At 55.6% G+C, this 27753-nt stretch overlaps 1 protein-coding gene across 5 annotated transcripts; it reads right to left on the bottom strand.

The window, feature by feature from the left end:
- Positions 1 to 58: 58 nt before the first annotated feature.
- Positions 59 to 27753, bottom strand: VPS37C (VPS37C subunit of ESCRT-I). Of its 5 annotated transcripts, XM_089308220.1 has the most exons (6): positions 27477 to 27538; positions 17822 to 17907; positions 8170 to 8268; positions 3990 to 4161; positions 3231 to 3313; positions 59 to 2323 (listed from the first exon to the last, which is right to left on the bottom strand). In XM_089308220.1, exons 3-6 carry the CDS (start codon positions 8260 to 8262, stop codon positions 1592 to 1594), a joined length of 1080 nt encoding a protein of 359 aa, XP_089164346.1. In that variant the 5' UTR covers positions 8263 to 8268; positions 17822 to 17907; positions 27477 to 27538; the 3' UTR covers positions 59 to 1591. The 5 variants fall into 5 exon arrangements, with proteins under 5 accessions (XP_089164346.1, XP_008272649.1, XP_008272650.1 ...); XM_008274427.5 differs by lacking the exon at positions 17822 to 17907 and having other exon boundaries at positions 27477 to 27753; XM_008274428.5 differs by lacking the exons at positions 17822 to 17907; positions 27477 to 27538 and adding an exon at positions 26872 to 26926.

Raw genomic sequence — 27753 nt, 5'->3', positions numbered from 1 at the left:
CCCCACCCACGGCCACGTCGTCGTCTTGCAAACCCACCCCGAGCCACGACACTACATGTGACTCTTCAAAGTTTATTACGGAAATTAATTATACAAACATCCCGGCGATCGTTCCTCCAGTTCAGAAACACTCAAACAAATAGAGTCCATTAGTGATTTCTCTTTATAAATAACTTATGAGAAGCAAGCACAAGTGGTGAGGAACCAGCAGGCTAACCCAGCATCACGCACACCCACCGACGGCACGCAGGCCGGGGAGGGGGCAGGCACCAGAAGGCGGGGTTTCCTCCTCGGCCCCCAGCACCCCCAGGCCCGGCAGAGGTGGACAATTCAAGGCACATACGACTTCCCGACCGATAGCAGCTCCAGGGTCTGCCCTGAGACCTGGTTCACATCTGAAATAAGCGAGTTAATGCTTCACTCTCACACCCCCTTTGGTCTAGTGTAGTCTCCGTGGTTACTGAGCACGCCGGAAGCCCCGTGTGTAGGGGCTGCCTGTGGCGCAGGGTCACCATCCCTGCCCTGGACATCCTCACGAGAGAGGTGCAGAGACCGACCCCACGGTAGTGGCGGTGTTTCCAGAAGCACCGTTTGGGAGGTTACTGTTAGGGCGTCTTTTGATGTCTGTCTTGGGAGGGGTCTGGGGCGGGGAGAATTACACGGAGCGAGCCAGAGGGAGGACGGAGGGACTGAAGGGGGCTGCTTCTGAGTGAGAGTCAAGGCACTAAAGGAGAGGATGGATGGGTGGACCGCAGAAAAAGTCAGCCTCAGAGAACAGAGGGCAGCTGGGAGGGGACCTGGCCCTGCAGGCAGAGATGAGCCCTGCACAACCACAACCTCCGGCCTCCAGCTGCTCTCTTTCTCCCCAGCCAGGGGACCACCTTGGACTCTGGAACCAGCGCAAGCAGGGGTGGGGTCCGCTTTCACAGCCTCCAGCCCCTCCCTGCAGTTCTGCCGTGCAAAGTAGCACACAGGACCAGCTGATCAGTCCACCGGGGTTACATTATGGCTTCATAGGATTTAAGAAGTGCTGTTTCTCCCGTCTTCTGGCTCCAACCTCACCCTGGCCAAGGAGTAGGAGTTGGGGCCATCCTAGAGCAGACTAGACAGACATCAAGAGCGGCATCCCTGGGCAGGGGGCTCCATGTCGAATACCCCAGGGTGGGGAGGGGGCAGGGGCCAGAGACGGGAGGCCACCCCATCACTGAGATAACCCTGTGCTGGGTTCAAGGTCCACGATGCATGCATATGCCCAGCCACATGGACACCCACAGGGGTCCCGGGTCTGCAGCCTGGCCAGCACCAGAAAAGCTGAAGCCAGTCACCGAGACAACAGGGCCCCAGGAGGACCCACAGCCAGAGGGCCAGCAGGTGCCGTTACTGCTGCCACTGCCAACCTGGTCACGTTGCCCACACTGCCTTCTAAGGGCCTGCACACTCCCAGCCAGGCCCCTCCAAGGCCCGCATGTGTCCACTCAAGTCCACAGGGAGCACGGACTCCACTTCCAATTTAACCTGGAATCTCAGTGATGGCTGGGCCAGAGGTTGTGGCACTGGTGGAAGTAGGGACGGGCAAGGGCCAGGGCTGCAATCAATAGCCAGGCCAGGCGGGCCCCGGGGGAGGTGGAAACCCATAGGGAGGGGCAGGCCCTGGGGGATATGGGGGCTGAGGGGGCACTGATGGCTGGGGTTGTCCTGGGAAGCCCGGAAGCTGGGGCTGTGTTGGGTAGGGGGGTTTTCCTGCTGTTGGGAGGTAGGGGGACTGTTGAGGATAACCAGGACTGGGGGTCCGGCCCCCCACCGCGGGGTAGCCAGGGCCAGAGGCACCAGCTGGGGCCATGGGATAGCCTGGCCGGGGCGGTATACTCCTCTGTGGGGACCAAGAGTAGCCAGCTGCAGCCCTGGGTCCCGGCTGGGCTGATGGGTAAGTGGGGCCCAGAGGCCCCCCGTAGGAGAAGGAGGGCTGGGATACCACTGGGAATGGGGCTGGCTGCAGGGCTCCTTGGGCAGTGGGGCCCACAGGCAGGCCAGGCGATGGGCTGTAGGGCAGAGGGTAGGGAGGCACGGCTGAAGCGACTGACAGCGGTGGCGGCTGCTCTTCGGCCGCAGGGGGCGTCGCCGGGGGGGCCGGGCGAGGTGGGGGTGGTGGTCGGGGTGGAGGGGCATCACCGCCGGGCTCCTGGGAAGCTCTGGGCTTCCTCACCACATCCTGCAGCTTCTCCACGCGTACCCGGCGCAGGTGGGACAGCGTCCTCATGGAGGAAAAGTTCTCCAGGAAGGTCTCCAAGGGCACCTCGCCCTCCAGGAACTTCTCAGCCATGGCCTGGAAGACATAGGGTCTGCTGACACCGGGGCCTGCTGGGAGGCTGGCCGCCTGCTTTCCCCAGGTAGGAGTCCTGCTGAGGCTTCCTGCCTCGGGCCCGCCCCAGCCACCCCCTACTCCTTCGTGGCCTCTCCCTACTGACACACGTACATGTGTTTACCTGCCCTGTCTCCCCCACTACACTGCCAGCGCCTCGAGGTCATGGTCACCACTGTCCCCCGCCCCTTGGCATCGTGCCAGGCCCAGGTGGCCGTTACATGGATGTGAGACCAGCTGAATGGGTGCACGCTAGGCCATGCACTCAGCGTATGGAGCAGGGAGAGTGAAGCGATGCCCAGAGGGAAGCAGAAAGCGGAGGGAGGGGGCGAGGAGTGGGGCAGGGGTCCTGGCCTCAGTCCAGAGAGGACTCCCTGCGCTGCCCACTGTCACCCATTTCTGCTTCACCCAGGGAGATGGGGTTCCTCTTAGAGCAGACCCCTGAGGCTCTGCAGTTTCAGTCACCCACAGTCAATCACATTCTGAAAACACTGGAAAATTCTAGAAATAAGCAGTTCATAAGTTTTCGGTTACCTTCACTACAATATCTTTTTGTGGAATGCTATAAATTGGTCGGTTTTGTTATTAGGTATCACTGTTCATCTCTTCCTGTGCCTAATTTATGAATTCATCTTTATCACTGTGTGTATGGATGGGGGAAATAGCCCAAGTAGGGTTCGATACATCTGCAGTTGTGGGCACCCAGTGGGGGTCTTGGTAGGCCTCCCCGTGGATAAGGAGGTTACTCTATCTGTATCCACTGGGCCCCGCCAAGGCCCTTGCCAGCTCAGCGCTCCGTGCCCCACGCTTTGCGGACACCGGGTGCTCATGACACGGCCCCTGCTCCGGCCGGTGCAGCGCTGTGTCTCACCTCGGACTCCTCCTCTATCTTCATGCCCTCGATCTGCAGGAGGTCTAACAGGGCGCCCGGCTGCAGCGCTGAAGCAAATGTCTCTGGAAAGAAAGGCCGAGATCAGTATTTCAAAATGTTGCCTTTCGGGAAAGGCAACACCCTGGGGTCTCCTGCAGAGCCCCACTGGGTGGGTCTGGAGGACCCTTTCGGTCCAGTTCCCTTACAGCACCGTCCTCTCCTTCCTGAGCAGAGAGGAGCCCGACCGAGCCCAGGCCAGACCTCCCCAGCCTGGGAAGGGGAAGGGCGCAGGCTTCGCAGCCCAGCAGGCTGATGCGGCCCGGTGCCACCTCTGAGGGAGAGCCACCCACCCTGCCTGAGAGCCGAGGCCAAGGTGGGCCCTGCCACCCTCACAGCCCACAGGCCCTGGGGCACGGAGAGCCCCGCTCAGCTCTGGAAAGCGCAGAATCGGCACCAACTGAGTGACAGCAAGGATACAGGCGCTCTGGCTCAAATCCCAGCCCCGCCCACTGCCGGCTGTGTAACCTGAGCAAGTTGCCGGCTCTCTGAGCCTTGGTTTCCTCATCTGCAAGCTGAGAGCAGCAGTGCCTGCCCCGTGTGGCTGCTGTGCAAAAACGTGCATAAGCCACCCGCCCACCCGGAAGGCCGCAAGCCTCGCCCGCCTCCGTCCTGGGAGATGGCAGCAATCCGCTGCTGCGCCCCTCGGGGCAGCCTTGACCGGGGACACTGGGGAGCAGAGCAGCCGGCCAGGGCCCCTACCCAGCTTCGCCTTCTGCTCCTGGCACCGCTCCACGAGCTTCCGCAGCTCCTGGTATTTGTCCGAGAGGTTGGAACGGCTGATCTCCAGGGGGCCCTGGAACTCCAGGTTCCGCTCGGCCAGGCTCCGGTTGGTGGCCAGTGCCATCTCCCGCTCCAGCTGCAGGTCCTGGACCTGAAAGAGCAGGACAGGCGAGCATGAGCACCACCGTCACCCTCCCTCACATCCACGGACTGCGCCCCTCGCTCACCTTGGGGAACCCGCGACGAGGCCAGCCCAGGAGCACAGATGGACCAAGGCTCAAACCCCAAGTGGGGCACCTTGTCCCAAGTGTCTCTCTGGACCCCGAACCCAGGGGGAGACCCAGGTCAGGTAACAGCCTGCCCAAGGCCACGTGATGGACAAGTACCAGGTCCACAATGAGGTGTACAGAGCTGGGGAAGGAGAAGGGAGGGGACAGGACCAATGTCCATGAGGAAGTCACGGCCTCCTAAGAGGGAAGGCACCAAAAGTCCCATCCACTTGTCCTAACTCAGAGGTCCAGAGATGCTAAGGTGGACTGAGGTGACCCAGGCCAGACCATGGGCTGGACACGCCACGAGTCCTCCTAACAAACGATCCTGAGGGGACCAGAACACGGAACACGGGGTCAGGAGTGACTTCTTCCCACCTCTAGGCCACACGTGTGTTTGCAGAGAGGCTGCCCAAGAACTGGCAAGAGGCCACTTCCTCCAGCCAAGCAGCATGCTGCCCCTCAGCCAGGCCCTCGTGGCTGCCAGCCCAAGGTGCCCATGACCTGAAGCCCTGCCCATCTGCCAAGCAGTGTCCTTTACCGTGAGGAGGGCTGGAGGCCAGACCCACCAGCCTGAGAGAGCAGGCCACGGACAGCACCACTGGCACCAGGGGAGAGGACCCCGTACCTGCCACAGGGTTCAGGGCCTGGCTCGGGGTGACCAGCCTCCACACAGGAGCCAGGGCACTTGCACGGTATACCATGATTGGTCAGCACGAGATGACTAGGCAGATGGACTCACTCCCCTCACCCTGAAGAGGGGGTTTCTGGGAGGTCTGCCCTCCTGCTGATCCCCAGCCATGGGGCTGGAGAGAGGGAGGGCACAGCTACCCTCCCCCCCCAACACACGCACACGTGGCTGCACAGCTCTGGGGCTGCAGGGCCCATCATGGCAAGCTGCCCCTACAACTGGGCTATCTGGTCTGCTGCCCCAAACATCCTCTTCAGCCACTGGACAAGCACATGACTTAGGGACGCAGCCACTAGCCCTGTTCCACCTGTGTGGCTGACACAAGAAGTGACACAGAGCAGGAAGCCTGAAGCCCCCCACTCAGCCGCCTCTTGCAGGGTCCTGCAGATTCTCTGGTCCTCACAGACCAGCCTCGGCCTTCTCCCTAGGTCTTAGCCAGCCAAGTCTGCACAATGGCACCTTGCTCTATGCATTTCTGCCCCCCTCTGCAGGGGCCTCAGCTCGTCCTCCCTCTGGGGTTTACCATGAAGCCCTCCACCGCTCGTACATAAGAGGACAGGAAGAAAGCTCTGGAGTCTGCTCCCCACCCCTGTCCCTGGCAGAGGTGCTCCCCACGGCCCCCGCCCCACCCGAAGGCTCACACCCTTGTACACCCAGCAAATCCCTACCACTCTGTGCTCCAAGCATGTCTACAGCCCAGCTCCAGTTTCCTCCCACAAGCCCACGCTTCTGAGTCAGAGGTCTTCTGAACGCTAAGCAGCTGCCCCGCTTCATCGCCACGAGATCCACAGGAGCAGTTCTTCCCTGGGAGATTTCAGACCGACTGGCCAGGCACAACCGCTGTCCACCACGAAGTGCAGGTGCCTTTGCCCAAGAGGCTGCTTCTGCTTACATCTGTGCTTCACCACGGATCCTATCAGCTTGTTCAACTTGGAAGTCAACTACTGATAACCACAGAAGGTTTGCTTCTGCCAAGCTCAGCACTTCAACAGCAGAACACTGCTCAGGCGGACTCAACGAACGCTGTGTAATACAGATGGAGCCCCCGACCTGCAAGTCCCAACCCCAAATGCTCTGAAAGCTCAAAGCTTAAAAGTTTCGGATTTGGGGAGCGGGCATCTGGTGCAGCAGTAAGGTGTGCCTGGGACACCTGCACCCCTTGCTGGAGTACCCAGTTTGAGTCCCAGCTACTCCACTTCTGTTCCAGCTCCCCTCACCTGGGGAGGCTCAAGTATTGGGTCTCTGCTACCTGCGTGGGCAATCTGAATGTTCCAGGCCCTTGCCTTCAGCCTGGCTCAGCCCCGCTGGTGTGGATATTTGGGGAGTGAACCAGCAGAAGGAAGATCTCCCACAGTGCATCTCTCTGTGTCTCGGCCTTTCAAATACAATGAAAATAAATTTTTAAAAAATTGGATTGGGGTTGTTTCACTGGGAAAATCTAGGCAAAACTCAACACCTCTGAAATACTTCTGGTCTCAAGTATTTCAGATCCGGGAGAGTCAAGGTTGTCTGTGACAAATGTATAGACGAGGAAGGAATGAGGCCCTGCACTGTGTCCGGCACCTGTGCCAGGGAAGGCAAGGCCCCGGCGTGGCTCACAGACTAATTATCCCCAGCTGGCCCTGGAGCGTAACCAAAACAAGCGTGGCTTCCCGTCCTGGCTGAACAAGCTCAGCTGAGGACAGACACAGCCTCAGGGTGGCAGGAGGTGCTGCACGGAGTCCCCAGACCTCTCCTCACACTCTGCCCACCGAGAGACCTTTACAGCCCAGCACTCAGCCCCTCCAACCCCAGCGAAGCTTCCTCTCTCGGGTGGAGGGCAGGTGGTGGGCAGACAGCGCAGTGAGGACAGGAGCAGGGGGCACAGCGCACGGGGCATCCTCTACAGCAAGGGATGTTCTGGGGAGGGGAAGCAGGAGAAGCTGGACGGAGTGGCTTCATTTTTATTTATTCATTTTTTTTAAAAAAAAGATTTATTTATTTATTTGAAAGGCAGAGTTACAGAGAGGCAGAGAGAGAGAGAGAGAGAAAGTTCTTCCATCCGCTGGTTCACTCTCCAGATGGTTGCAATGGACGGAGCTGTGCCGATCCAAAGCCAGGAGCCAAGAACTTCTTCCAGGTCTCTCATGCGGATGCAGGGGCCCAAGGACTTGGGCCGTCTTCCACTGCATTCCCTGGCCACAGCAGAGAGCTGGATCGGAAGTGGAGCAGCTGGGACTCGAATCGGCGCCCACATGGGATTCCAGCACTGCACTCCACGGCACCAGTCCCCTGTTTATTCATTCTTAAGACAGTGAATCCAGACAAGACAAGCCATGCCTGTTCATCAGTGAAGATGAAGCCATGTTTATGCTGATCAACCGAGGCTGGCGGTACCTGTGCCGTCATCTCTCCCCAGGGGCAGGAGGCAGCCGTTTCCAGGGCAGGCGCTCATGGGTGACTGTGGATATCCCCAGCTGTGGGGCCACAGGCGGTGTGGACAGGGAGGGCAGGGAAAGCCCCCCTTTACGGAGTGAAGCTCTGTACAGGCAGAGGAGATGGGATGATTCCAACGAGGACTCTGTGATAAGCGGCTGAGTGGACTGGGTGCCACTTTGACAGGAAGCAGGATCAGGAGGAGACGAGCAGCCCAAGAATGGCTACTGGGACCCTTAGACTCACAGAGGAGCTGCTCTCGGATCCAGGAGACCCAGGGACTGGGCTGACGCCTCAGGGCTCCTCTGGCTGGGCACAAACCAAAGCGAAGTCCACAGAAAAAAGAGATGAGTTTGTCTAGAAAGCCCAATACCTCAGTATCCTTAAAAAGAGCCCTTCAGGCGTCCTACGTGGAGGCTGGCGTTCTGGCACAGTGGATGAGGCCCCCACCTGTGACGCCGCCATCCCTCGTGAGTGCTGGAGTCCCAGCTGCTCCTCTTTCCATCCATCTCCCTGTTCATACTTCCGGGAAGGCAGCAGAAGAAGCCCACGTCCCTGGGCCCCTGCCACCCACAGGGGAGACCCAGATGGAGTTCCAGGTGCCTGGCCTCTGTCTGGCTCAGTCCCGGACAACAGAACCATTTGAGGAGTGAATCAGCAGACAGAAGATCTCTCTCTTTCTTTGTAACTCTGCCTTTCAAATAAATAAATAAACCTAAAAACAAACAAACACCAACCAACCCAGAGCCCCGTGTGCTGGCCTTCTGTGACATCCCCTCCGTACCTCAGGGGACTCCAGGGCCAGCCGGGCGATCACCTCTGGGTCATTCTGCATCTCCTCCAGCTCCTGCAGGGTCTTGTCTTTCAGGGTCTCCATCGTTCCCTGTAAACACGACACCAAAGTGAGTTAGCGGCAGTCAGGGAGCAGGCCCCAAGCCTGCACATACCATCAGTGGAAAAGCAATGGGGAGTTCTGCCTCCATGATACCACTCTACAGGGAGGCCGAGGGGTGCAAAGGCCCCAGTAAGTGCATCCCCGGGGACTAGGGAGCTGGGATGTGACAGCACTTGGCAGCTGGAAGGTGGAACCATGACTCCCCCGAGTGCTAGATGGAGCTCCCCGAGGAATGGACAGGAAGAGGCAGTAGGAGGCAGCCAGGCAGCAGGGACGATGCGGTCCTGACGTCATCATGCCCTCTGGTGCGTGTCTATTTCTGTCTGAACCAGAAATACACAGGCCCCACGCACAGGGCTCTGCTGGCTCCAACATCACAGGCTCAACTGTCACTGTTATATTTAGTGCATCAACAACCTCAGGGTTCCCTCAAGTATCCCCAGCAAGGTAGCCCTCTGTGTGGCACTAAAGTGAACGGTCTGCTCTCATCGAAGCAGAAAACCGAAATCACCTCGTTGGCCTCTTGGGCAATCGGGAAGAAAATCGACTGACCCAGACAGGACGTCTGCTCTGACAGGGAGCTGGTGGCAGCGGTGCGCCCCCTGTCCCCCGCCGGGGGCCGCTGAGTACATATGTGACGGATGGGTCACTGCACGCCCTGGGGGAGCTCAGGGATGGAAGGGAGGAAGCACAAAGCAACTGGCACGCCCTCCTCTTCTGCCGACAGATCACCCATCCGTATCCAGTTTTCACCTTTTCCACAAAGATGTGCATTTCATCACTTTCATGTTGGGGTTTCTCATTATAAGGGCCATATTTGTTTTCTCAACATCCCAGCACTGCAGAGGTCATGGGTCCTCCACAGGCCTCCAGTACTGGCTGCCAGCCCGGGGGAGCCATGCTGCTGACACAGCTGAGGCGGCGGCTGGGAATCAGGACCGGAGTGAGTGTCGTGTGGACAGAAGCAACCTAGTTTCTATTTGCATAATACGAAGGGAAAACCTCAAAGCTTGTCAGAGTGACCATGCATCCCCACCTGCCAGGAAAGTCCCAGTTCACTCCCCGCAGCTATGAATGCTCCAAGTGTGCTGGCTTAGACGACAAACTATGAGGACTCCCTACAGACGGACAGGGGTCCCACCAGGGGCATCGCCACTGCCTGATATCTACTGAGGCTGAGCACAACAGGGATGGCCAAACTCCCGTGTGCACCTGAGTCCCGGGAGACGCTCAGCGCCAATGAGCGTGGCCCATCCCACCTGTGGCACCCTGCTGGAGGGAGCTGCTCCCAGGGACACCCATGCAGCTGCACCATGGTTAGATTTAAGGCAGAGGACAGCTCCGTGACAGACACATCACAATGGAGGCCACCGGTTTCTGAGCGAGCACCTGCCACGTGAGTTTCACCTGCACAGTCTCCCCAAGTAATGCCCGGTAGCAGCAACTGTCGCATGTGCAGTCAGAGGATGGATCAGAAAGATCAGGGAGGCTACAGCGAGCGAATGGCAGAGTCCAGACTGAAACCTGCACTCTGCGCACACCTCGCCCCGCTGCTCTCCAAACCCTGGTCAAAGACTGCAGCAGCGACAGCAGAGCAGAGACCGGTGACGGAGCAGAACCCGGGGAGGCACACTGCTATCCTGCACCAGGCCAAGGGCCTGCCACGAACAGGAGTGACAGATGGAAGACATGAAACTCACGGGGACCCAGGCTCCAGGGAGAGCCACTCGCCAGCGGTAAGGCCTCGCACCCGTGGGAGCGCCCAAGCCTCAAGTTCTTCACCTGCAGAATGAGCCGAACAATGACCCCTCTGTCCCAGGACAGGAAGCAAGGGTCACTGAGGTAACTCAGGCCAAGTGGCCTGGTGCAGGACCAAGAGCAAATGCTGGCAGAAGAGTCCCATGCCACTGAACTGTGCGGTGTGACAAGACAGGTATCTAACACTAGAAACCAGAAGGGAGAGATTTTAAACTCAAGAATGCGCACACACACGTTCTCATCAGCTGTCAGAAGGACGACACGATCTTGGGTTGTGTAGGCTCCAAAATACCACTGTCTAGTCAAGTGAGAAAGGAAATCGCATTTAGACTCATGACGAGAACTGCTCTGACCTGAAACGGCCTTGCAGACATCCGTGGGTTCCTGGAACGCCTTCTGAGAACCGCCGGCCTAGGGCTTCCAGGTCAGACTCGGCAAGCCGACCGCCAGGGTTCTGAGTCTCAGCTCTGTTACCTCTTTAGGCCTCAGTTTTCCCCAGCGGGAGGACAGAGGATCTGGACCACAGTAAGCACTGAGGAAGGATCTGGGGACCACACAACCATCTCGCACAGTAGGCATAGTTATAACCCCAAGGCGGGGCAGGCATCGTGGGGATGGGGAAGCCTTCCACGGGACTCTCCTATCCCCTGTCAGGGCACCAGTTCGAGTCCTGGCTACTCTGCTAATACAGTTTCCAGTTACTGCGCCTGGGAAGGCAGCACACAACGGTCCAAGTGCCTGGGCCCCTGCCTCCCATGTGGGAAACCTGGATGGAGGTCCTGGCTCCTGGCTTCAGTCTGGCCCAGTCCCGGCTGTTGCAGGCATTTGGAGGTGAAACAGTGGATGGAAGATCTTTGTTTCCCGTCTCTCTCTGTCACTCTGCCTCTCAAATAAACCAATCTTTTTAAAAAAGAAGACAAAAAGTATCGCCCCATAGAGGCATAGAGAGGTGAGGTCACTTGTCCAGGGTCAAAGAGCGTGGACGTGGCAGTGCCTTCCAGGTCGTCCAGGTCTCTCCACACCTGCATCAGAGTCCCGGGAGCTCCCGTTAAAGCCAAGTCCTAAATCCTCCTCCAGACTTGAAAGTTCAACTTTGAACGTCTTCCTTGTAATAGAGCCAGCCGGGTCCTCCTGGTTGGGCATAGATTGTCTTCCTTTTCCCTTCCTCCAACCCTCTGAGGGAACAGGGAGGACAAGCAAGACCCCCAGGAGAAGCGGTCTGTCCCCCAGGACACAGCACAGGTGGGGGAGCACACAGGCTGGGCTCTGCTGCTTCCACTCGGCAGGGCGATGGGCGACATCCACAGGGAGGGGGGCTCGCACATCAGGGTGCCGGCTCTAGTCGGGAAGTCCCAGGACAAGGAGCGTCAGCACGCGAGGCAGCGTCAGCGTGGCCACCACACTCTCAGAACCAACAGGCAGAACGTCGTGGATACAGCTCGCAGGAAAAGAGCAGAACTCTAGCCAGCTCTGCAGGGAGATTCAAACGAAGACCAGGGCTGCCACAAGATGGGCTTCCAAGAGGCCAGGAGACGCCACACTGCGTGAGAGCCAGTGCAGGGAAGGCAAGGTGGCTCCTCCAGCCAACACTGCCCACCCTGCTCTCTGGCCTCTCTGCTTCTGCAGGTATCCCAGGCCTGTGTATGAGGCACCTGTCCCCACTGCTTCCGGAATGGAGTGTGCCTAGGACTCTATTTCCCAAGCTGCCAAATGGCTGCAGGTCGAACATTCTCTTTTTAGGGATCTAATTTTCCTCGCCTGTAACATGGGTAAGTAAATCCTCACACTGCTTCTTTCTCCCGGGATCAAAGCCTCTGCAAACTCTCCCATTAGTTTATAACCACACTAGTGAGTAAGCAGAGGGTGTGCCTGCCCTTAATCCAAGGATGAAATGAAGCCCAGACAGAAACAGGAAGGGTATTACCCCAAGGCCTTATGGGAACCTGGGGGCCACCTCACAGAGGCCCAGTCCTGTCCCTGCTCTGTGCTTCCACTTCTCCACCACCTCTGCCTCCTCTGTGCCCAGCAATGGGTGTGAGGAGGATAGTGCGGTTCCTTAGAAGGCCCAGGGATCACAAGCCCCACCCCAAGCCACGCCCTCACACAGCAGGTCAGGCAGGGCAGAGAGGGCCATCCTGTGCATTTATCACAGCACCACCCGCCCCTGGAAGTTACTGGGGCCTTTCCTGCACAAGTCACTTGCCTGCTCCCCAGAGCCAACAAGGACAGCCAAAAGCAGCAAGCTCTTGTCTTTTCCATCAACTGGAAAAGACAAGAGCAGGAAAATCTTCCATCCAAGGCTCCCAAGCAGCTAAGAGGTGGCCCTGAAGCCCAGGCATCCAGGATGGCAGCATCCTGACTCCCAGTTGCCCGTGCGGCAGAAAAGGCCCAACCAGCACTTCTTGGAGTGGCACAAGTAGCAGGGGTCACCGGAGAGAACTGGGGTGTTGCTGAGCTGTTACTTGGGAATCCATGGGCTCACCTGTGATACCCAATTTCCTCACACCAGGGTTCTGACCCAGCCCCTTCCCCCACCTCCACCAGAGGTCACACCCCAGCCACCTGCAAGGGCCAGGCTGTCCCCAGGAGGGAGTGTGGCCCTCTGCAAAGCAGCACAAGTCCTGTCCAGGCTCCAGACACTTCCTGTGGGGAGGAGGGCAGGCCCAACTTGCCAGACCCGCCAGTTCTCCAGTGAGGCTGGGAACCCAGATCCAGCTGCACTTCCCCATGTATAAATTTCAGTAGCCAACTCAAGGCTGTAAAAAACTGGCTGCAGTTTGTAATTGGACCGTCTGTGGGCAGCATGTGCAGGGTACAGGAAGGACAAGGCAGTGGGCAGAGAAGAGAGGTGGCAGACACACTCCATATCTACCTCTTGCCAGAGTGGGGCAGAGGCCTGGCCCTTGCAGTCCACCCCACGTGGAGGGGATCGGGGATCTCTGGCCACTGGCCCCTGCTGCTCGGATCTCTGGTCTCAACTTCGTTTCATGCCTTCCTGCCTTGACTCAATGATCCCACAAGCCTTGATCAGGGGAACAAGATCTAGTGGGAGACAGCAGGCTCCAAGGCAGATTACGGGCCACCTGTAGCTCTGTTTCCGGCTACTCAGCAGTGGTTATGGCACAACCTTGGGGCAGAGAGGTGCGGGGGCACTCAGGGCAGCCTTCCAGATCTTAGGGACACATGAAGTGAACATATTGGTAGTTCTTGCTCAGCGAGGACCTTTGCCATAACTTTTTACCTCAAAGATAAAAATATGAGGAGACTTCCAGAAGTGCATGGAAAAATGGAATTAAAAGCCTGAGTTTATTTGGGGGCAAAAAAAAATGTCTTAGACTGCATGGAACAGAATATGTGTTTCAGAAAAAAAATCATGGGTTTCATTTTTTTTTTTTTTTTGCACCCAAATCAACCCGTACTATTAGTTTTATTGTCCAGACTTTGGGAAGAAGCTTTCTAGCCTCAACTGACCAGAGATCGTTTGCAGGAAAAAGCTGGGGATAAAAGTAAAGCAGGAAGCACAATGCAGCATTTTCTAGACAGCAAGCTACCAGTGTGGGGACTGGTTCAGAGATGGCTTGTGGGACCCCTACCTCGCTCTGCCAACATGGCTAAAGCCAGCTCTCCCTCCACAGGATGGGGGGAAGAACAGCACAGAATGTGGGTCTCAGCTCTTTAACTACGTGACCTTGAGTGAGTCCTTCCGCCTCAGGTTCCTTAGCTGGAAAATGGGGCGCCATGGCAACTGCACCCCGAGAGTGCTGCTTGCTGAGTTAATCGTTTGAGCAAACACCCCTGAGGGGGCTTAGCCGACTGCTGTGTGCTGAACGAACACTAGGGAGCCTGCCTCTTGGGAGTAACCTGAGGATTAAGGGTGGCTCCTGAAATCCTGGGTGTGACACTGAGTCAAATGGAGTGATATCACTGAATCGTTAGGCCTGGAGCGGGCAGGGCAGGCTCCAGCCTCTGCCAGCTCTAGCCCTGTTACCAGCCAATGCCTACTTGCCAGCAACTTCCAAGTCTGAAATCCCACTGCATGGAGTATTATAAAGTCCCTCAGTTATTTGCAAATTTCCCACATCTAACTATGGTATTGGAAGAAGCCGTAGCCATGGCAACCTGCAAAGTTCAATCTGCACGTGTTACACAGGGAAGTGGCCCCATTCCACCCCTCACCCTGCTGTTGTCTCAGAAACACTGCTCAGAACCCTGCTGCTTCCTGAGGGAGCACTGGCCGACTTCATCTAGCTGTCCTTCTCCAAAATGCTTTAAGTCTCCTGACTTCCCGTGAGAGGTTAAACAAACAAGTAAAATCCCCCTGCTGCTCTCCCTGAGCCAAAGCTCCTCCAGTGTGCTGAGCCGGAGGGCAGGAGACAGAAGGGGACTCTGTGCTTCCCAGTCTTCCCAAGGAATTGCTAGGGCCGGGGCTGCAGATCCTTCCCCGCCGTCCAGCGCGCTAAATAGCAAAGCCAGCGGGAAGGGCAAGCGTCCACGGCTTTAGAGCCAAATGCTCTTAGATTGAAATCCCGGCTTGACCTTTTACCAGCTATGGAATCCAGAGCAAAATACTCAGCTCCTTTTTTTTTCTTTTCTTTTTTTTTTTCTTTTTTTTTTTTTTGACAGGCAGAGTGGACAGTGAGAGAAAGAGACAGAGAGAAAGGTCTTCCTTTTGCCGTTGGTTCACCCTCCAATGGCCGCCGCAGCCGGCGCACCACGCTGATCCGAAGGCAGGAGCCAGGTGCTTCTCCTGGTCTCCCATGCGGGTGCAGGGCCCAAGCACTTGGGCCATCCTCCACTGCACTCCTGGGCCACAGCAGAGAGCTGGCCTGGAAGAGGGGCAACCGGGACAGAATCCGGTGCCCTGACCGGCACTAGAACCCGGTGTGCCGGCGCCACTAGGTGGAGGATTAGCCTATTGAGCCACGGCACCGGCCAATACTCAGCTCTTTTCATTCTGTTTCTCACCTGTAAAACGGGGCTACTACTACCATGGTTGTAAAGATTCATTAAGAAAGAAAAGACAGTCTCTATGAGTCCAGAGAGCCCATCAAGCCACAGGTCTGCCAGTGCAGGCTCCAGGCAGTATTAACTCCCACCCCCTCACCCTCCTGGTCATAAAACGCCACCTGGCAGCCTTGCCAGGCAGTCCACGAGGCACGCCTCAGAGGACTAAGAGAGAGCTGGTCCCAGACAGAAGGAAAGTGAGCAGTTTTCTGAAGCAGACTCCAAACCAATGAGAATAAAGGTCTGCAAACAAGAGCGGACGCACAGCTACGGGGCGCCCGGCCTCTTACCAGACGGCCGCAGGAAGGCCCGTGCCAGCACATCCCCGAGCTCCTCGGGTCCCCTGGGACCCTCCCTCTGGCCCCAGTGCCCCCAAGTGAGAAGACCCAGCAGCAACGCCCATTCACTGTGCCAGACGCAGGCGCTCTCGGGAGTGGCAGACTTGGCTTCTCAGCGGCATGGCCGCCCTTCTGGCTGCTGGGTGCTCCGGCAGCAGAGGGCAGGCCTGAGCCCCTGGCAGCCCCTGGAGCCTCACTTCCTCTGACCACCCAGTCCGTTCGCTCAAGGGTCCCTTCCCAAACCTGAGGAGCCCCTCACCTGCACTCCAAATGCCTGCATTCCCACTCTTCCTCACTCGTTGTTTTCAAAGCCCATAGCCAGACGCCCCTCCCAGCCTCAATGGCCTCAGCTTCCCACTTTCACTTCCAGTCCTCCAGGCCAGCTCAGGTCCCCTCGCTCTGACATCAAATCTAGGCCGCGTCTCATCAGCACCCTGAGTCTCTTAAGCACGTCTCCTTGCCCTTCTGCAAGCTCCAAAGTGGCATGCCCACAGCTGTCCTGTGGCACTTGGGCATGAGGATTTCCTTTATATATTTTTTAAAGATTTATTTATTTATGGGGCCATGGCCGTGGCTCACTTGGTTAATCCTCCGCCTGCAATGCCGGCATCCGATATGGGTGCCGGGTTCTAGTCCTGGTTGCCCCTCTTCCAGTCCAGCTCTCTGCTGTGGCCCAGGAGGGCAGTGGGGGATGGCCCAAGTGCTTGGGCCCTGAACCCGCATGTGAGACCAGGAGAAGCACCTGGCTCCTGGCTTTGCATCAACGTAGCTCTGGCCGTGGCAGCCATTTGAGGGGTGAACCAACAGAAGGAAGACCTTTCTCTCTCTCTCTCTCACTATCTGTCAAATAAATAAATTTTTAAAAAGATTTATTTATTTATATAAGGGGTGGAGTCAAAGAGAGAGAGACAGAGACACAGAGAGAATCTTCCACCTGTAGATTCATTCCTCAATTGGCCACAACAGCCAGGCCTGGGCCAGCCCAAAGCCAAGAGCCTGGAACTCCACATAGGTGGAGGCGCCCAAGCACTTGGGCCATCTTCTGCTGCTTTCCCAGGTGCATTAGCAGGGAGCTGGATTGGAGGCGGAGCAGCTGGGACTCCAACTGGCACTCCTACAAGATGCCAGCATTGTAGGCAGTGGCTGAACCTGCGGCAACACACCACCAGCTCCAGGGTGAGTATTTCTTAAAGAGGCCTCCAGCCTCTTCTGCCTCCCCTGAGGCTTGCCAATCCCCTCCCGCCCCACCTCCTAACCGTCAGGATGGGATACCCCTGTCCCTTCATGCCTGCTGTGCCCTGCCCTGCCTGCTCCTGTCATTTTTCAAATCTGTCTTGGAAAAGAGGTTTCCTTCCTCCCCACCCAGACATATTATCCCATCCCCCACTGCACAGAACAGAACACAGAAGATGCTCTGGCGAAGGGGTCAGTGGGAGGAGCAGGGGACAGGGACCGTACTCTCCCAGCTCAGTTTCCCCTCCACCTCAAGAGGGAACCTGAGACCCGCTCCCAGAACATCTGAAAACCCCTGTCCTAACCCGTCACCTCCGGCGACCCAACCCTTGCCATCCACATGCCACCATTCCTGCTCCTCGTCAGCTGTGACCGCTCAGCAGAGGAAGCTGGGGAGGGGTTCTGCAGCAGCGAAGAGGGGTCAAACCAGGCTTTCCCACCTCCTGCTGGGATCGGCTCCGGGGCCTCCCCATCCCATCAGCAAACAGAAGCAAGCACAGCGCTCGCAGCCGATGGGCAGAGTGCTCTCCAGGCACAGGGCACTGTTCCAGGCACTTCGTATGCAGAAATTCACGCAGTCCTCACTGCAAGCCCAGACCACTGTTTGCCCCTGGCTTTCTCCATTAGCGGAGCAGAAAACCGGGCTTAAGAGAAGTTTCCTGCACACCCAGTCTCACGAGGAGGACACACCAGAGCCTAAGTTTCAACCAAGGTGGCCCAGCCTGGGGCCCACGCTCTCCACCACTAGACAAGGCCACCTCTCGATCAAGGCCACGTCCACAAAACGCAGTGCCCAGCTCTGGGGACAAACTTAACAGACGGTTGTCACTACTGAGCTGTCAGCTGCTTCCTAAAGAGTAGTTCTGTCAGATTAAGTATACGCCGCCCAGCAAACACCGGCATGGTGGTTGGTCTCCTTCACCAGGCCTCAGCCAGGCACACAGGGGCCCCGACTACCCAGGGGCACCAGGAGCCGCTGTGCCTCCCTGGAGCTCAGCTCGGCTGGGAGACCAACAACGAGAGGCCTGGCGTCTGTCAGGCAGCTGGCCCTGCACGCTCAGTCACTTCCTGGGTAACCTAACCTCTCCAGGCCTCAGTTTCTCCTCTGAGACGAGCCTCTGGTGAACAGGAACTGAGTTGGTGCCCAAGGGGGGGGGGGGGTGATCTTTGTGACTGTGGCCGGGCTCATGCACCCAGCCCCTTCTTACCTCCTGCCTTGCAAGCACTTCCTATGTGGACTCTGAGGACAGAAAATGCAAGGTCGCTCCGGAGAAGGCATCCACAACCGAGCGACCTAGCAGCCGGATACACTTTGATCAGTGAGAGGGCCAAGAACTAGGGACTGAACAAGCAGGCCTCCTGCCAGTACAACCCAGCCACCCGGTGAGGCCTCTTCCTTCTCCAGCGAGCAGCTCTGACTTGAAAAGACAAACAGCCTCCAGGACTTCACACCAGGCTTCCAAGCGTTCCTTGGTTCTCCCCACCGTTCAGATGGCTCGGAGAGGGTTTCGGTCTGTAGCTGGCAGCCTCCCGTCCTCACACGTCTAATCTGCACTGCGCAAGCTGAGCAGATTCCCTCATCCCTTAGGAAGGATCAAGACGAAGGGCAAGGCAAAGACACACGGGACAAACACCTCACAGGTGCGTCTGTCCAAAGTCCCAGAAGGCGAGACACTGTTCTCACTGACTTCTGGCCAGCCTTGGTGGGTGTAAGGTGGGTGGCTGCCTGTGATAGGCCTGACCTTAGGAACCTCTAGGTCCATGTGCTTTATGACTCCATGGGATCATAAACAAGCAGACAGCTTGAAGCACCCCGAGAAACCGAGCCAGAAGCTCCTCATATCTACCCCTGACTCACACGGGAGTCCACCAAGGCCATAAGCACACAGGCCAAAGGTGGCAATGCTGCAGCAGCAGCTGACTGAGTGCCAGGCTCACTGCGGTCCTTGTGCCGAGGTCGACCCTGAGCCTCTGTGGCAGCTGCCTGCTGGCTCTCACACCCTCTTCCACAGGAGCCCCTGGAAAACAGTCAGAGCTCCCTCAGCCCTGCTGCACACCGCCTGTGGCTCCCCGGGGCTCTGGCATGAAGTCCAAAATCCAGTGCTGCTTGGCTTGGCAAACAAGGCCCTGTTTCAGCTGACCCCAACCTTCCTCACTGGCAAGCTCTCCCTCCACACCCCGGGCTGCTCGGCTCTCCCAGCTCTTTCTGCTCTACTGAGCTCAGAACACGAATTGTACTTCCAGTCACGACACAGACCCGCAGGACCGGGGTCCCTGCGCCAAGGATCCCTGTGCACAGCGCCCTACCTTTGTTCCCACCCTTCCCGCTGCCTGGGGGACTGTCCTACATCTACAAAGCACCCGCCCATCCCTCAACTGCCAGCGCCTCCCACAGAGCTCAGGCCGCCTTCCAGCAGTACGCTGGAGGCACCATATGCAGGAACCAGCAGGTGCCCTCAGCAGGAATGGGAGTGCTCCAGGCACAGCCCCTGTCTGGTTCATCTCTGCCCCCCAGCACCCAGGTCAATGCTGAGCACACACCAGGCACCCAGTGAGAGCTTACTTTCAGCCAATATCAAAGAACTTGAAAGAGTTATTCTCCCACCTCAAGTAACTAAAAAGCCAGACGAAAGAAATAAAACAACAGTTTTCAAACACTGGGCATCAGGCAGCCCAGAAGAGTGACCTTGAGTGGGAACAAGGTGAGCACTAACGCTGCCCCAGCTTGCTGACCAGAGAGGCCCCGGCCACCCCGGGAGCTGGGGAGAGGGACGACGCAGGCCAGGGAGGCCAAAGCAGCCAGAGCTCGCTGGGCAGAATATGGGGAGGAGTTACACAGAGTGAGAACCCCAGCGGGGAGTTAAGCTGCTGCTTGGGATACTCACAGTCTGTCTCACAGTGCACGGGTTCGAGTCCTGCTAATGCACTCCCTGGGAAGCAGCAGTGACAGCTCAAGTACGTGGGTCCCCGCCACCCTCAAACCTGACCAGACGGAGTCATGGCATCTGGGGACTGAACCAGTGGATGAAAGATCTCTCTCTCTCACCTCAACTAAATAAATAAATTTAGTAAATATTATTTTCTAATAAAGAAAGAGAACCCTAAAAACCCACCCAGGGTCCCCTCCAGTTTTCAGGGACCAGCAGCAGAGGGAACAACCCTTGATCTCCAGCTGAGCCGGGAACAGCTGGGGTCCCCACCAGCCACAGAGGGAAAACCTCAGGACGCTCAGGACATGGATACACTGGAGGACCCTGCCTCTGGAGAGGGGAAGAACTAGCCCTGGTCTAACGGCTATTCTGACCCCAGCAAACAGTTGAAGAGCAGCCTTTACAAGATCAAACTATTTCCAAGTAACTTAACTGTCCAAAAGCAGAGCTAAGAATATTTACAGAAATACAAAAATATCCAGTGCCCAACAAGGTGAAAATAACAACTGAAATCCAATAAAAAATTAATGGAAATACAAAGAAGCAAGACAACATGCAGCACAGTGAGGAAAACAATGAACAGAAACAATGCCAGAAATTACACAGATAATAGGTCATGAGGGCAGTTACTACAACCACGTATGTTCAAGAAGCCTAAAGAAAGACAGGACACGGTAAACAAAGACATGGATATAGAGACATAAAAAAGACCCAAGTCAAACCTCCTAGAGGTGACGGGGCCAGCACCGTGGTAAAGCGAGTTAAATCACTGCTTGCCACACCAGCATCAACACCCCACACTGCGGTGCCAGCTACTCTGCTTCCAATCCTTTCCTGTTACTGAACCTGAAAAGATGACAGACGACGGCCCCTGTCACCCACAGGAAGAGCAGGCTGGAGGTCCTGGCTCCTGGTTGGCTTGGCCCAGTCCTGGCTGCTGTGGTCATCTGGGAAGTGAACCAACAGATGGAATATTTCTCTGTCTCTCCCTCTCTCCCTGTCACTTTGCCTTTCAAATAAATAAAATCTTAAACAAACAAAACAAACAAACAAAAAAACTCCCAGAGGTAAAAACTACAATATAGTATAGTGGGTGAGAATACTAGCAGATTAGACACTGCAGAAGAAAAGATCAGTGAATGTAAAGACAGCAGTAGAATAAACTAAAAGAAACCATTAAAAGGAAAAACGACGAGGGAAAATTCATCAGAGAACTGTGGAACATCTTCAAGCATCCTTATACACATGAAACTCGAGTCTCTGAGGGAGAGGAGACAGACCAGGAAATGTAAAAACAGATGAAGGATTCCTGGCTGAAAATTTCCCAAATCTGATAAAAGCTATAAACCCACAGGTCTGAAAACACTCAATTAACTCCAACCTAAGAAACATGAAGAAAACGACACTAAAAGACATCATAATTAAGTTAAACCCAGTGATAAACAGAATAAATGAACAAAAACAGAATAACAGCAGGTTATGCACCTGAAACAACACAGGTAGAATACATTGGACAACATTTATGAACCAGTGAAAGAACAGTCAACTTAAAATTCCATACACAGGAAAAATATCTTTCAAACACAAAGCCAAAATCAAGTACCTTCTCATACGTCCAAAAGCTGGAAGGACTCCCCACCAGACCAACACTGCAAAAAGTGTTCAAAGGAAGTCCTCAAGACAGAGGACCAGGAAGGAGGGGAAATCTCAACTGGAGCAATGAATGGAGAGCACCAGAAATGACAGACAAGTGAGCAAATACAAAAGACCTTCCTTTTCTCTTTGGTCTCCTTGAAAGTAACTACTTAAAGCAAACACATAGTAACAATCCATTGTGGAACACTCAACATCGGTAGAACTGAAACATGTGACTACAGTACATACAACAGGCCAGAGGGAGGAAATCAGCCGACTATCACCAGAGTCTCACTCACACACTCTATAGTGATGGAGTATCTGAGGATAGACTGTGATGAACTAGAGGTCCATATGATCTACCTTAAAGCAACCACCGAAAGAGGGGCTGCCGGGGGTGGGGTGGGGGGTAACAAACCAACAAAGGAAACAGAAGGGAATCACAGAAATTACTCAATCCCAAAGAAATTAGGAAAAAGAAAAGACAAAGGAGAATAAACAACACAGGACAGACTGAAGCTAAATAACAAGATGGTAGATATAAACCCAACCATATCAATAATCACATTAAAAGAGCTTTTTTTTTTTAAGAAGAATCACATAATATTTTTATTTTGTGACTGGCTTATTTCACTTAACATAATTCCTTTAAGGTTCACTCATGTGGCTCGTGTCAAATTTTCCTTCCTTTTTAAAGACTGAATAATATTTTATTAATGGATATACTATACATTGTATATTTATCTGTTAGATAATGCACAGTTATTGGCTATGGTAAATAATGCTGCAATTAAAACAGGTATGCAAATATCTGTTTAAGTTCTTATTTTTTTTAAGATTATTTATTTATTTAAAAGGCAGAGTGAGAGAGAGAGAGAGAGAGAGAGAGAGAGAGAGAGAGAGAGAAAGACACAGAGAGGGGGGAATCTTCCATCTGCAGGTTCACTTTCCAAATGGTCACAACAGCCAAGGCTGGGCCAGGCTGAAGTCAGAAGCCAGGAACTGCATCCTAGTCTCCCACGTGGGTGGCAAGTGTCCAGGGAGTTGGGCGGTCCTCTGCTGCCTTCCCAGGAGCAGTAGCAGGAAGTCAGATCAGAAGTAGAGCAGCTGGGACCTGAACTGGCGCTCTGCTGTGGGAGATGTGGCTGAACTCGCCAAGCCACAATGTCAGACCCTGCTTTCACTTCTATTAAGTATATACCCGGAACTGGAACTGCTGGATCATGTGGTAGGCTACGTCTAATTTTCGTTTTAAGATTTATTTATTTATTTGAAAGTCAGAGTTACAGAGAGAGAGGGAGACACAGAAAGAGATTCTCCATCTACTGATTCACTCCCTGGATGGTCACAATGGCCAGCGCTGGGCCAGGCTGAAGCCAGGAGCTTCTCCCAGGTCTTCCACAAGGGTTAAAGGGGCCCCAGCACTTCGGCCATCTTCCAGTGCTCTTCTCAGTCCACTAGCAGGGAGCTGGATCAGAACTGGAGCAGCTAGGACAGGAACTGGCGCCCACAGGGGATGCTGGCATTGCAAGTGGTGGCTTTATCAGCTACACCACAACGCCAGCCCCAGTGTTTGATTTTTTGAGGAGCTACCATATTGTTTTCCACAGTGGTTGCATTTTATGTTCCCAGAAAAAAAAATGCAGAAGGGTTTCAATTTCTCCACACTCTCACTAATACTTAATACTTCCTGAGATTTAAAAACAAACAAAAACCAACAACAGCAACAATAAAATCAGCCATCCTGGGGCCAGCACTGTAGTGTGGTGACCGCCTGCAGTGCTGGCATCCCATATGGGTGCTGGTTCGAGTCCCGGCTGCTCCACTTGCGATCCGTGTCTCTGCTATGGCCTGGGAAGGCAGTGGAAGATGGCCCAAATCCTTGGGCCTCTGTACCCATGTGGGAGACCCGGAAGAAGCTCCTGGCTCCAGACTGGCACAGCTCCAGCTGTTGCGGCCATTTGGGGAGTGAATCAGCGGATGGAGGACCTCTCTCCCTCTCTCCCACTCTGGCTCTGCTTCTCTGTAACTGGCTAGCATATTATGGCTTTGATTTGTTTTTCGCTGATAATTAGTAATGGTGAGCATCTTCTCATTGGCTTTTTGCCCATCTGCCATCTTCTCTGGATCAACATTTGCTCAAGTCTTTTGCTCAGTTTTGAACTGAGTTATCTGCTTCCTTGTTGCTGAGTTATAGGAGTTCTTTATACATTCTCTGTATCAATCCACTAACACTGATTTTTAGAACTAGATTCCTATATTAGTATCAGGCAAAGTGGATTTCAGGGCAAAAGAACATTTACAGGGATCAAAAGGGGCATTTCATTATAAGAGGTAAATGCATCCAGGGAAATGTTTACCCACTTAACAACAGCGCTTCAAGACACATGAATAACAACTGATAAAACTACCAGGCGAGGGTGGGCATCTGGCTCAGCAGTTACGTCACCACTTAAGACGTCACATTCCACATTGAACTGCCTGGTTCCTGCTAATGCACACCCTGGGTCCCTGCATACCAGATGGAGAGACCCAGATTGAATTCCAGGCCCCTGGCCTTGACCTGGCCCAGCCTTCGCTGCTGTGGGCATTTGGTGGTGAACCACTGGATGGAAGAGCTCTCTCCATCTGCTTCTTTGTCTCTGTCCTTCTGCCCTTCAAATAAAATGAAAATAAAGAACTAAATTCTTAAATAAATATACAAAACTACCAGGGGAAATGGTCAAACCCACAATTACAGTCAAAAGTTTCAATGCCGCTCTCTCAATAACTGATGGAACAGTACACAGAAAATCAGACAGGACACAAGGCTTGGACAACACTACCCACTGAATTAGTCAGCTTCTAGTTCTCATAATGAAATACCTAACATGGGTGACTTAGAAAGAAAAGATGTTCATTTACCTCACAGTTTTGGAAGTCAAGGGCATGGTACCTGTAACCACTCGGTTCTGGTGAGGGCCTTATGGCGGATGGGAGACAGCGGATGGCCTATGGCAACAGCAGCAGTGCACACTGGAACAAGTGGTCACATCTCAAACCGGAAGAGCAGAGAGGGAGGGAAGGGCCAGGCTCGCTTCCACTGTAACCACCGTCTCACAAGACTACCAAGGGGGCTGAACGGGAACTATCTGATACCCCAGTGACCCAAGGACCTCACCGTAGGCCCCACCTCCTAAAGGTACCATCACCTTCCAGCAGCACCGCCTGCGGACCAAGGCTTTAAACACGGTCCCTGGGCTCACCCGAACCATACCGAATCCATAGCCCCGACCAGCTGGCTCTACAGAAATGCACAGAGGATGCCACCCAACAGCAGGACACACATTCTTCCCACAACCTCACAGCACATTAACCAACACAGACACACCCTGGGCCAGAAAACAAGTCTCAGTAGATCTGAAACAATTCCAGTCACACCAAGTATGAGGTCAAGGTTTCTTGGACCAGGGAATAAAAGGGTACTGTGGATTTCCCCCTTTAGCTCATGTAATCCTGCTGAGGAAGGACCAGGTAAGTCCGCAGTGAGACTCAGTATTTTCCAGTCTGCAGCGCTAGGCCTACCTGACCTGAGTTATCTGAAGCGCATGGTTCCTCACCGGCCCAGCCTAAACCCTGAGGGCCCCACTTGTCAGACTCAAGCAAGACAAACCTGTTTGGAATTTGCTCAGTCTCTCACATAAACCAATGAAAGCAAACAAAGAAGTGAAGCTGAGGGGGTACCTGCTAAGTAAACAGGACTTTAAAGTCAGCACAACCCAAGAGACTGTTGCCACTACAGAGACTCCTTTGTCATGGGGCAATCATCCAGGAACACACCAGAACCTTCTGAAAACCACAGATCCTGCGAGGAAACCTGCCACAGAATTTCCACAGGACACACTGAAACAAGGTCTCCAATGACCGGATTAGGTCAGCCTGGAAAAACCCTACTACTGCTGGCCAACGGCGTCCAGAAATGATGACAAGGCTACTTATCCCCACGTCCCTTCATTACCACACTGCAAAGCAAGAAGCAAACAGGAATCCTTAGTAACCACCTCTCTCCCAGGCTCCCAGAGCCCAGCAAATCAACAGAGTTCCTGGGGCAGGGCTTCCCACACCTCCTTACAGCAAGGATCGCCCACAGCACTTGCCAAAGGCGATACCTGGGGTCCCCTCCAGACACAATCTCCAGGGGCAGGGCTCTGTACCCTGAGCAGGCATCACAGAGTCGTCCCCAGGCCCAGCAAATTTAGGAAACTGAGGACTTTGAGAGGCAAAATCAGCAAGTCAGCAGCACACTCCGGGCAGGCACTGTGGACCTGGGGTTTAAGCCACTGCTTGGGATGCCTGCATCCCATACCGGAGTGCCGGGTTCAAGTCCCACCTCTGCTTCCAATCCAGCTTCCTTTTTAGGTGAAGGCAGCAGATGATGGCCCAAGTCCTTGAGCCCCTGCTACCCACACAGGAGACCCTGATGGAATTCCTGGCTCCTGGCTTTGGCCTGGCCCAGCACCAGCTGTTGTGAGTATCTGGGAATAAACAGATGGGAAGGTCTCTCTCTCTCTCTTCCTCTCTGTAGATCTGTCTCTCAAATAAAAATAAATTAATAGACTTTTTTTTTTAAACAATCACATTTATGGGGCCAGTGTTGTGGTGCAGCAGCTTAAGCCGCAGCCTGTAACCCTGCATCCTGTATGCACGCCAGTTCAACTTTTGGCTGCTCCACTTCTGATCCAGCTCCCTTTAATGTCCCTGGGAAAGCAGCTGAAGATGGCCCAAATGCTTGGAACCCCTGCCACCCACCTGGAAGACCCAGACGAAGCCCCTGTACTCCTGGCTTTGGCCTGGCCCAGCCCTGGCTGTTGTGGCCATCTGAGAAGAGAATCAGTGGACGGAAAATCTTTCCCTCCCTGTAACTCTGACTTTCAAAGCAAATAAATCTTGCTGTAAAAATCACATTTACCGTGGAGGTGAGACTGATGGGTTAGAAACTGCAACGCAGGCGCTCATAGGCTGTGTGACACTGGCCAGGTTCCCTAACATCTCGGGGCTCACCGCACCTGTAAAAGGGGCTCACCACCCACCTGGAAGTGTTGCAGAATCCAGTGTGGCCCCCACCCAGCAACACATCAGAGTTATCGCGACTGCACCTGCCAAGCAGCCACCAGAGGCTGCCAGGAGGAAGGAGTCAGCAAGGAGCATTTTCTGACTAATGGATCACACAGGCACAGGGCCAGAGTTCCAGGATAATCTAGGAAAAATCCTGGGCGCTGCGGCCACCAAGAGCAAACACTCCCTCAGCATCCAGTCCTGCACCCCAACAACAGGCGGTCCTCAGACCCACCCACCAGCCAGAGCCCCAGCTTGGAACCAGCCAAAGTCTTTCCTCCCCAAGTCCGGGGTCACCTCCACTTCCAGCTCTGGGCCCGAGTCGCAGACCCGGTGCCCCCGTAGGAAAACAGCACTCCTGGGCAAGAGGCACGGAACCAGGGAAGGCAGTGGCCAGGGTCTGAGGCAGACAGAACTGGGACAGTGCAGAGGAGGAGGGGCCGGGTCCCTGAAGTGTGCTGGGACGAAGACGGGCATTCCCAGGAGGGTGACAGGTGTCGCTGAGAAGGCGAGCCCGCAGTGCGGGGCGTGGAGGCCAGCTGGGCGGGCCCTGACACCCGGCCCCCGCCCCCTTCTCCCCAGCCACAGTGGGAAAGCACCTGGCCAGATGTGAGGAGGAAACGGAACGAAGACAGGCAGACACCACTTCCCCTTGAACCCTGAAGGCCCAGGCGTAAGGGCTGACCCGGTCTGGCTCCAGAACAAAGGACAAGGGCAGAGTCAAGGCTGGAAGCTCCATCCTCTCCTGGCCTGAGAAAAACACACAGGCCGGGAAATCAAACATGAGTGCCCTCCACCCCACTCTGCCACCGGCCTGTGGCGAGTCGGACCCCGCCGGCCTCAGTCTCTCCATCTGTACAATGGGCAGACTGGCTCTAAGGTCACCAGCACCGTAACTGCAAGATGCTCACTTCCAGGAACCAGGGGCTGCAGAGAAGCAGGGGCCGGAGAGGGGTGGGGCGCGACCCGCGGGAGGGGCCGGGGCGGCCCCTCGAGCTCTCCCCTCCCTCCCATCGCCAAGGGTAGGGGTGCCAGCCCCGGCGCGAGTCACGCGGCCCTCGCGCCCAATCACCGGCCTCTGCCAGGACGAGGCGGGCGAGCGGGGGCGAGCCGGGAGCCGGCGCCGGCGCCGGCGCCACCCCCGCCCCCCGCCCTCGGCCCCGCCCGCGTGGCCGGGAAGGGACCCTCCCCAGGCCCCGCTCACCTGCCGGGGCCGCCGCCGCCACCGCGGGTTAAGCCACAGCCGCGCCCACACTTCCGGAATCCACGAGGCCCGCCCCCCCCGCCGGATGTGACCCCCCCGCCAACGTCCGGGCGCCGCAGCCGGCCCCCGTCGCTATCCCGCGGCCGCGCAGGGCGGCCTCCTCGCGGGCCTCTGGGTTACCCCGAGACACCGTCCCCGTCCCACACGAGCCACACCCACGGGACGGCCCACGAGACCCTGGCCCCGCGCGCGCTGGGCGCCCGGCCCCGCCCCCGCA

This window comes from Oryctolagus cuniculus, chromosome 1, assembly GCF_051225735.1.
Source record: "Oryctolagus cuniculus isolate XC-2025 breed Fujian yellow rabbit chromosome 1, ASM5122573v1, whole genome shotgun sequence".
Lineage (NCBI taxonomy): Eukaryota > Metazoa > Chordata > Mammalia > Lagomorpha > Leporidae > Oryctolagus > Oryctolagus cuniculus.
This window is presented reverse-complemented; position numbering and strand designations above follow the sequence as displayed.

Coding starts and splice junctions, on each gene's coding strand:
- VPS37C (XM_089308213.1), bottom strand. CDS start 8,577: ATGATGACGTCAGGACCGCATCGTCCCTGCTGCCTGGCTGCCTCCTAC. Junction 8,269..8,373: donor CTCGGCCTCCCTGTAGAGTG/GTATCATGGAGG, acceptor TCGTGTTTACAG/GGAACGATGGAGACCCTGAA. Junction 3,314..3,989: donor GGAGCAGAAGGCGAAGCTGG/GTAGGGGCCCTG, acceptor CTTTCTTTCCAG/AGACATTTGCTTCAGCGCTG.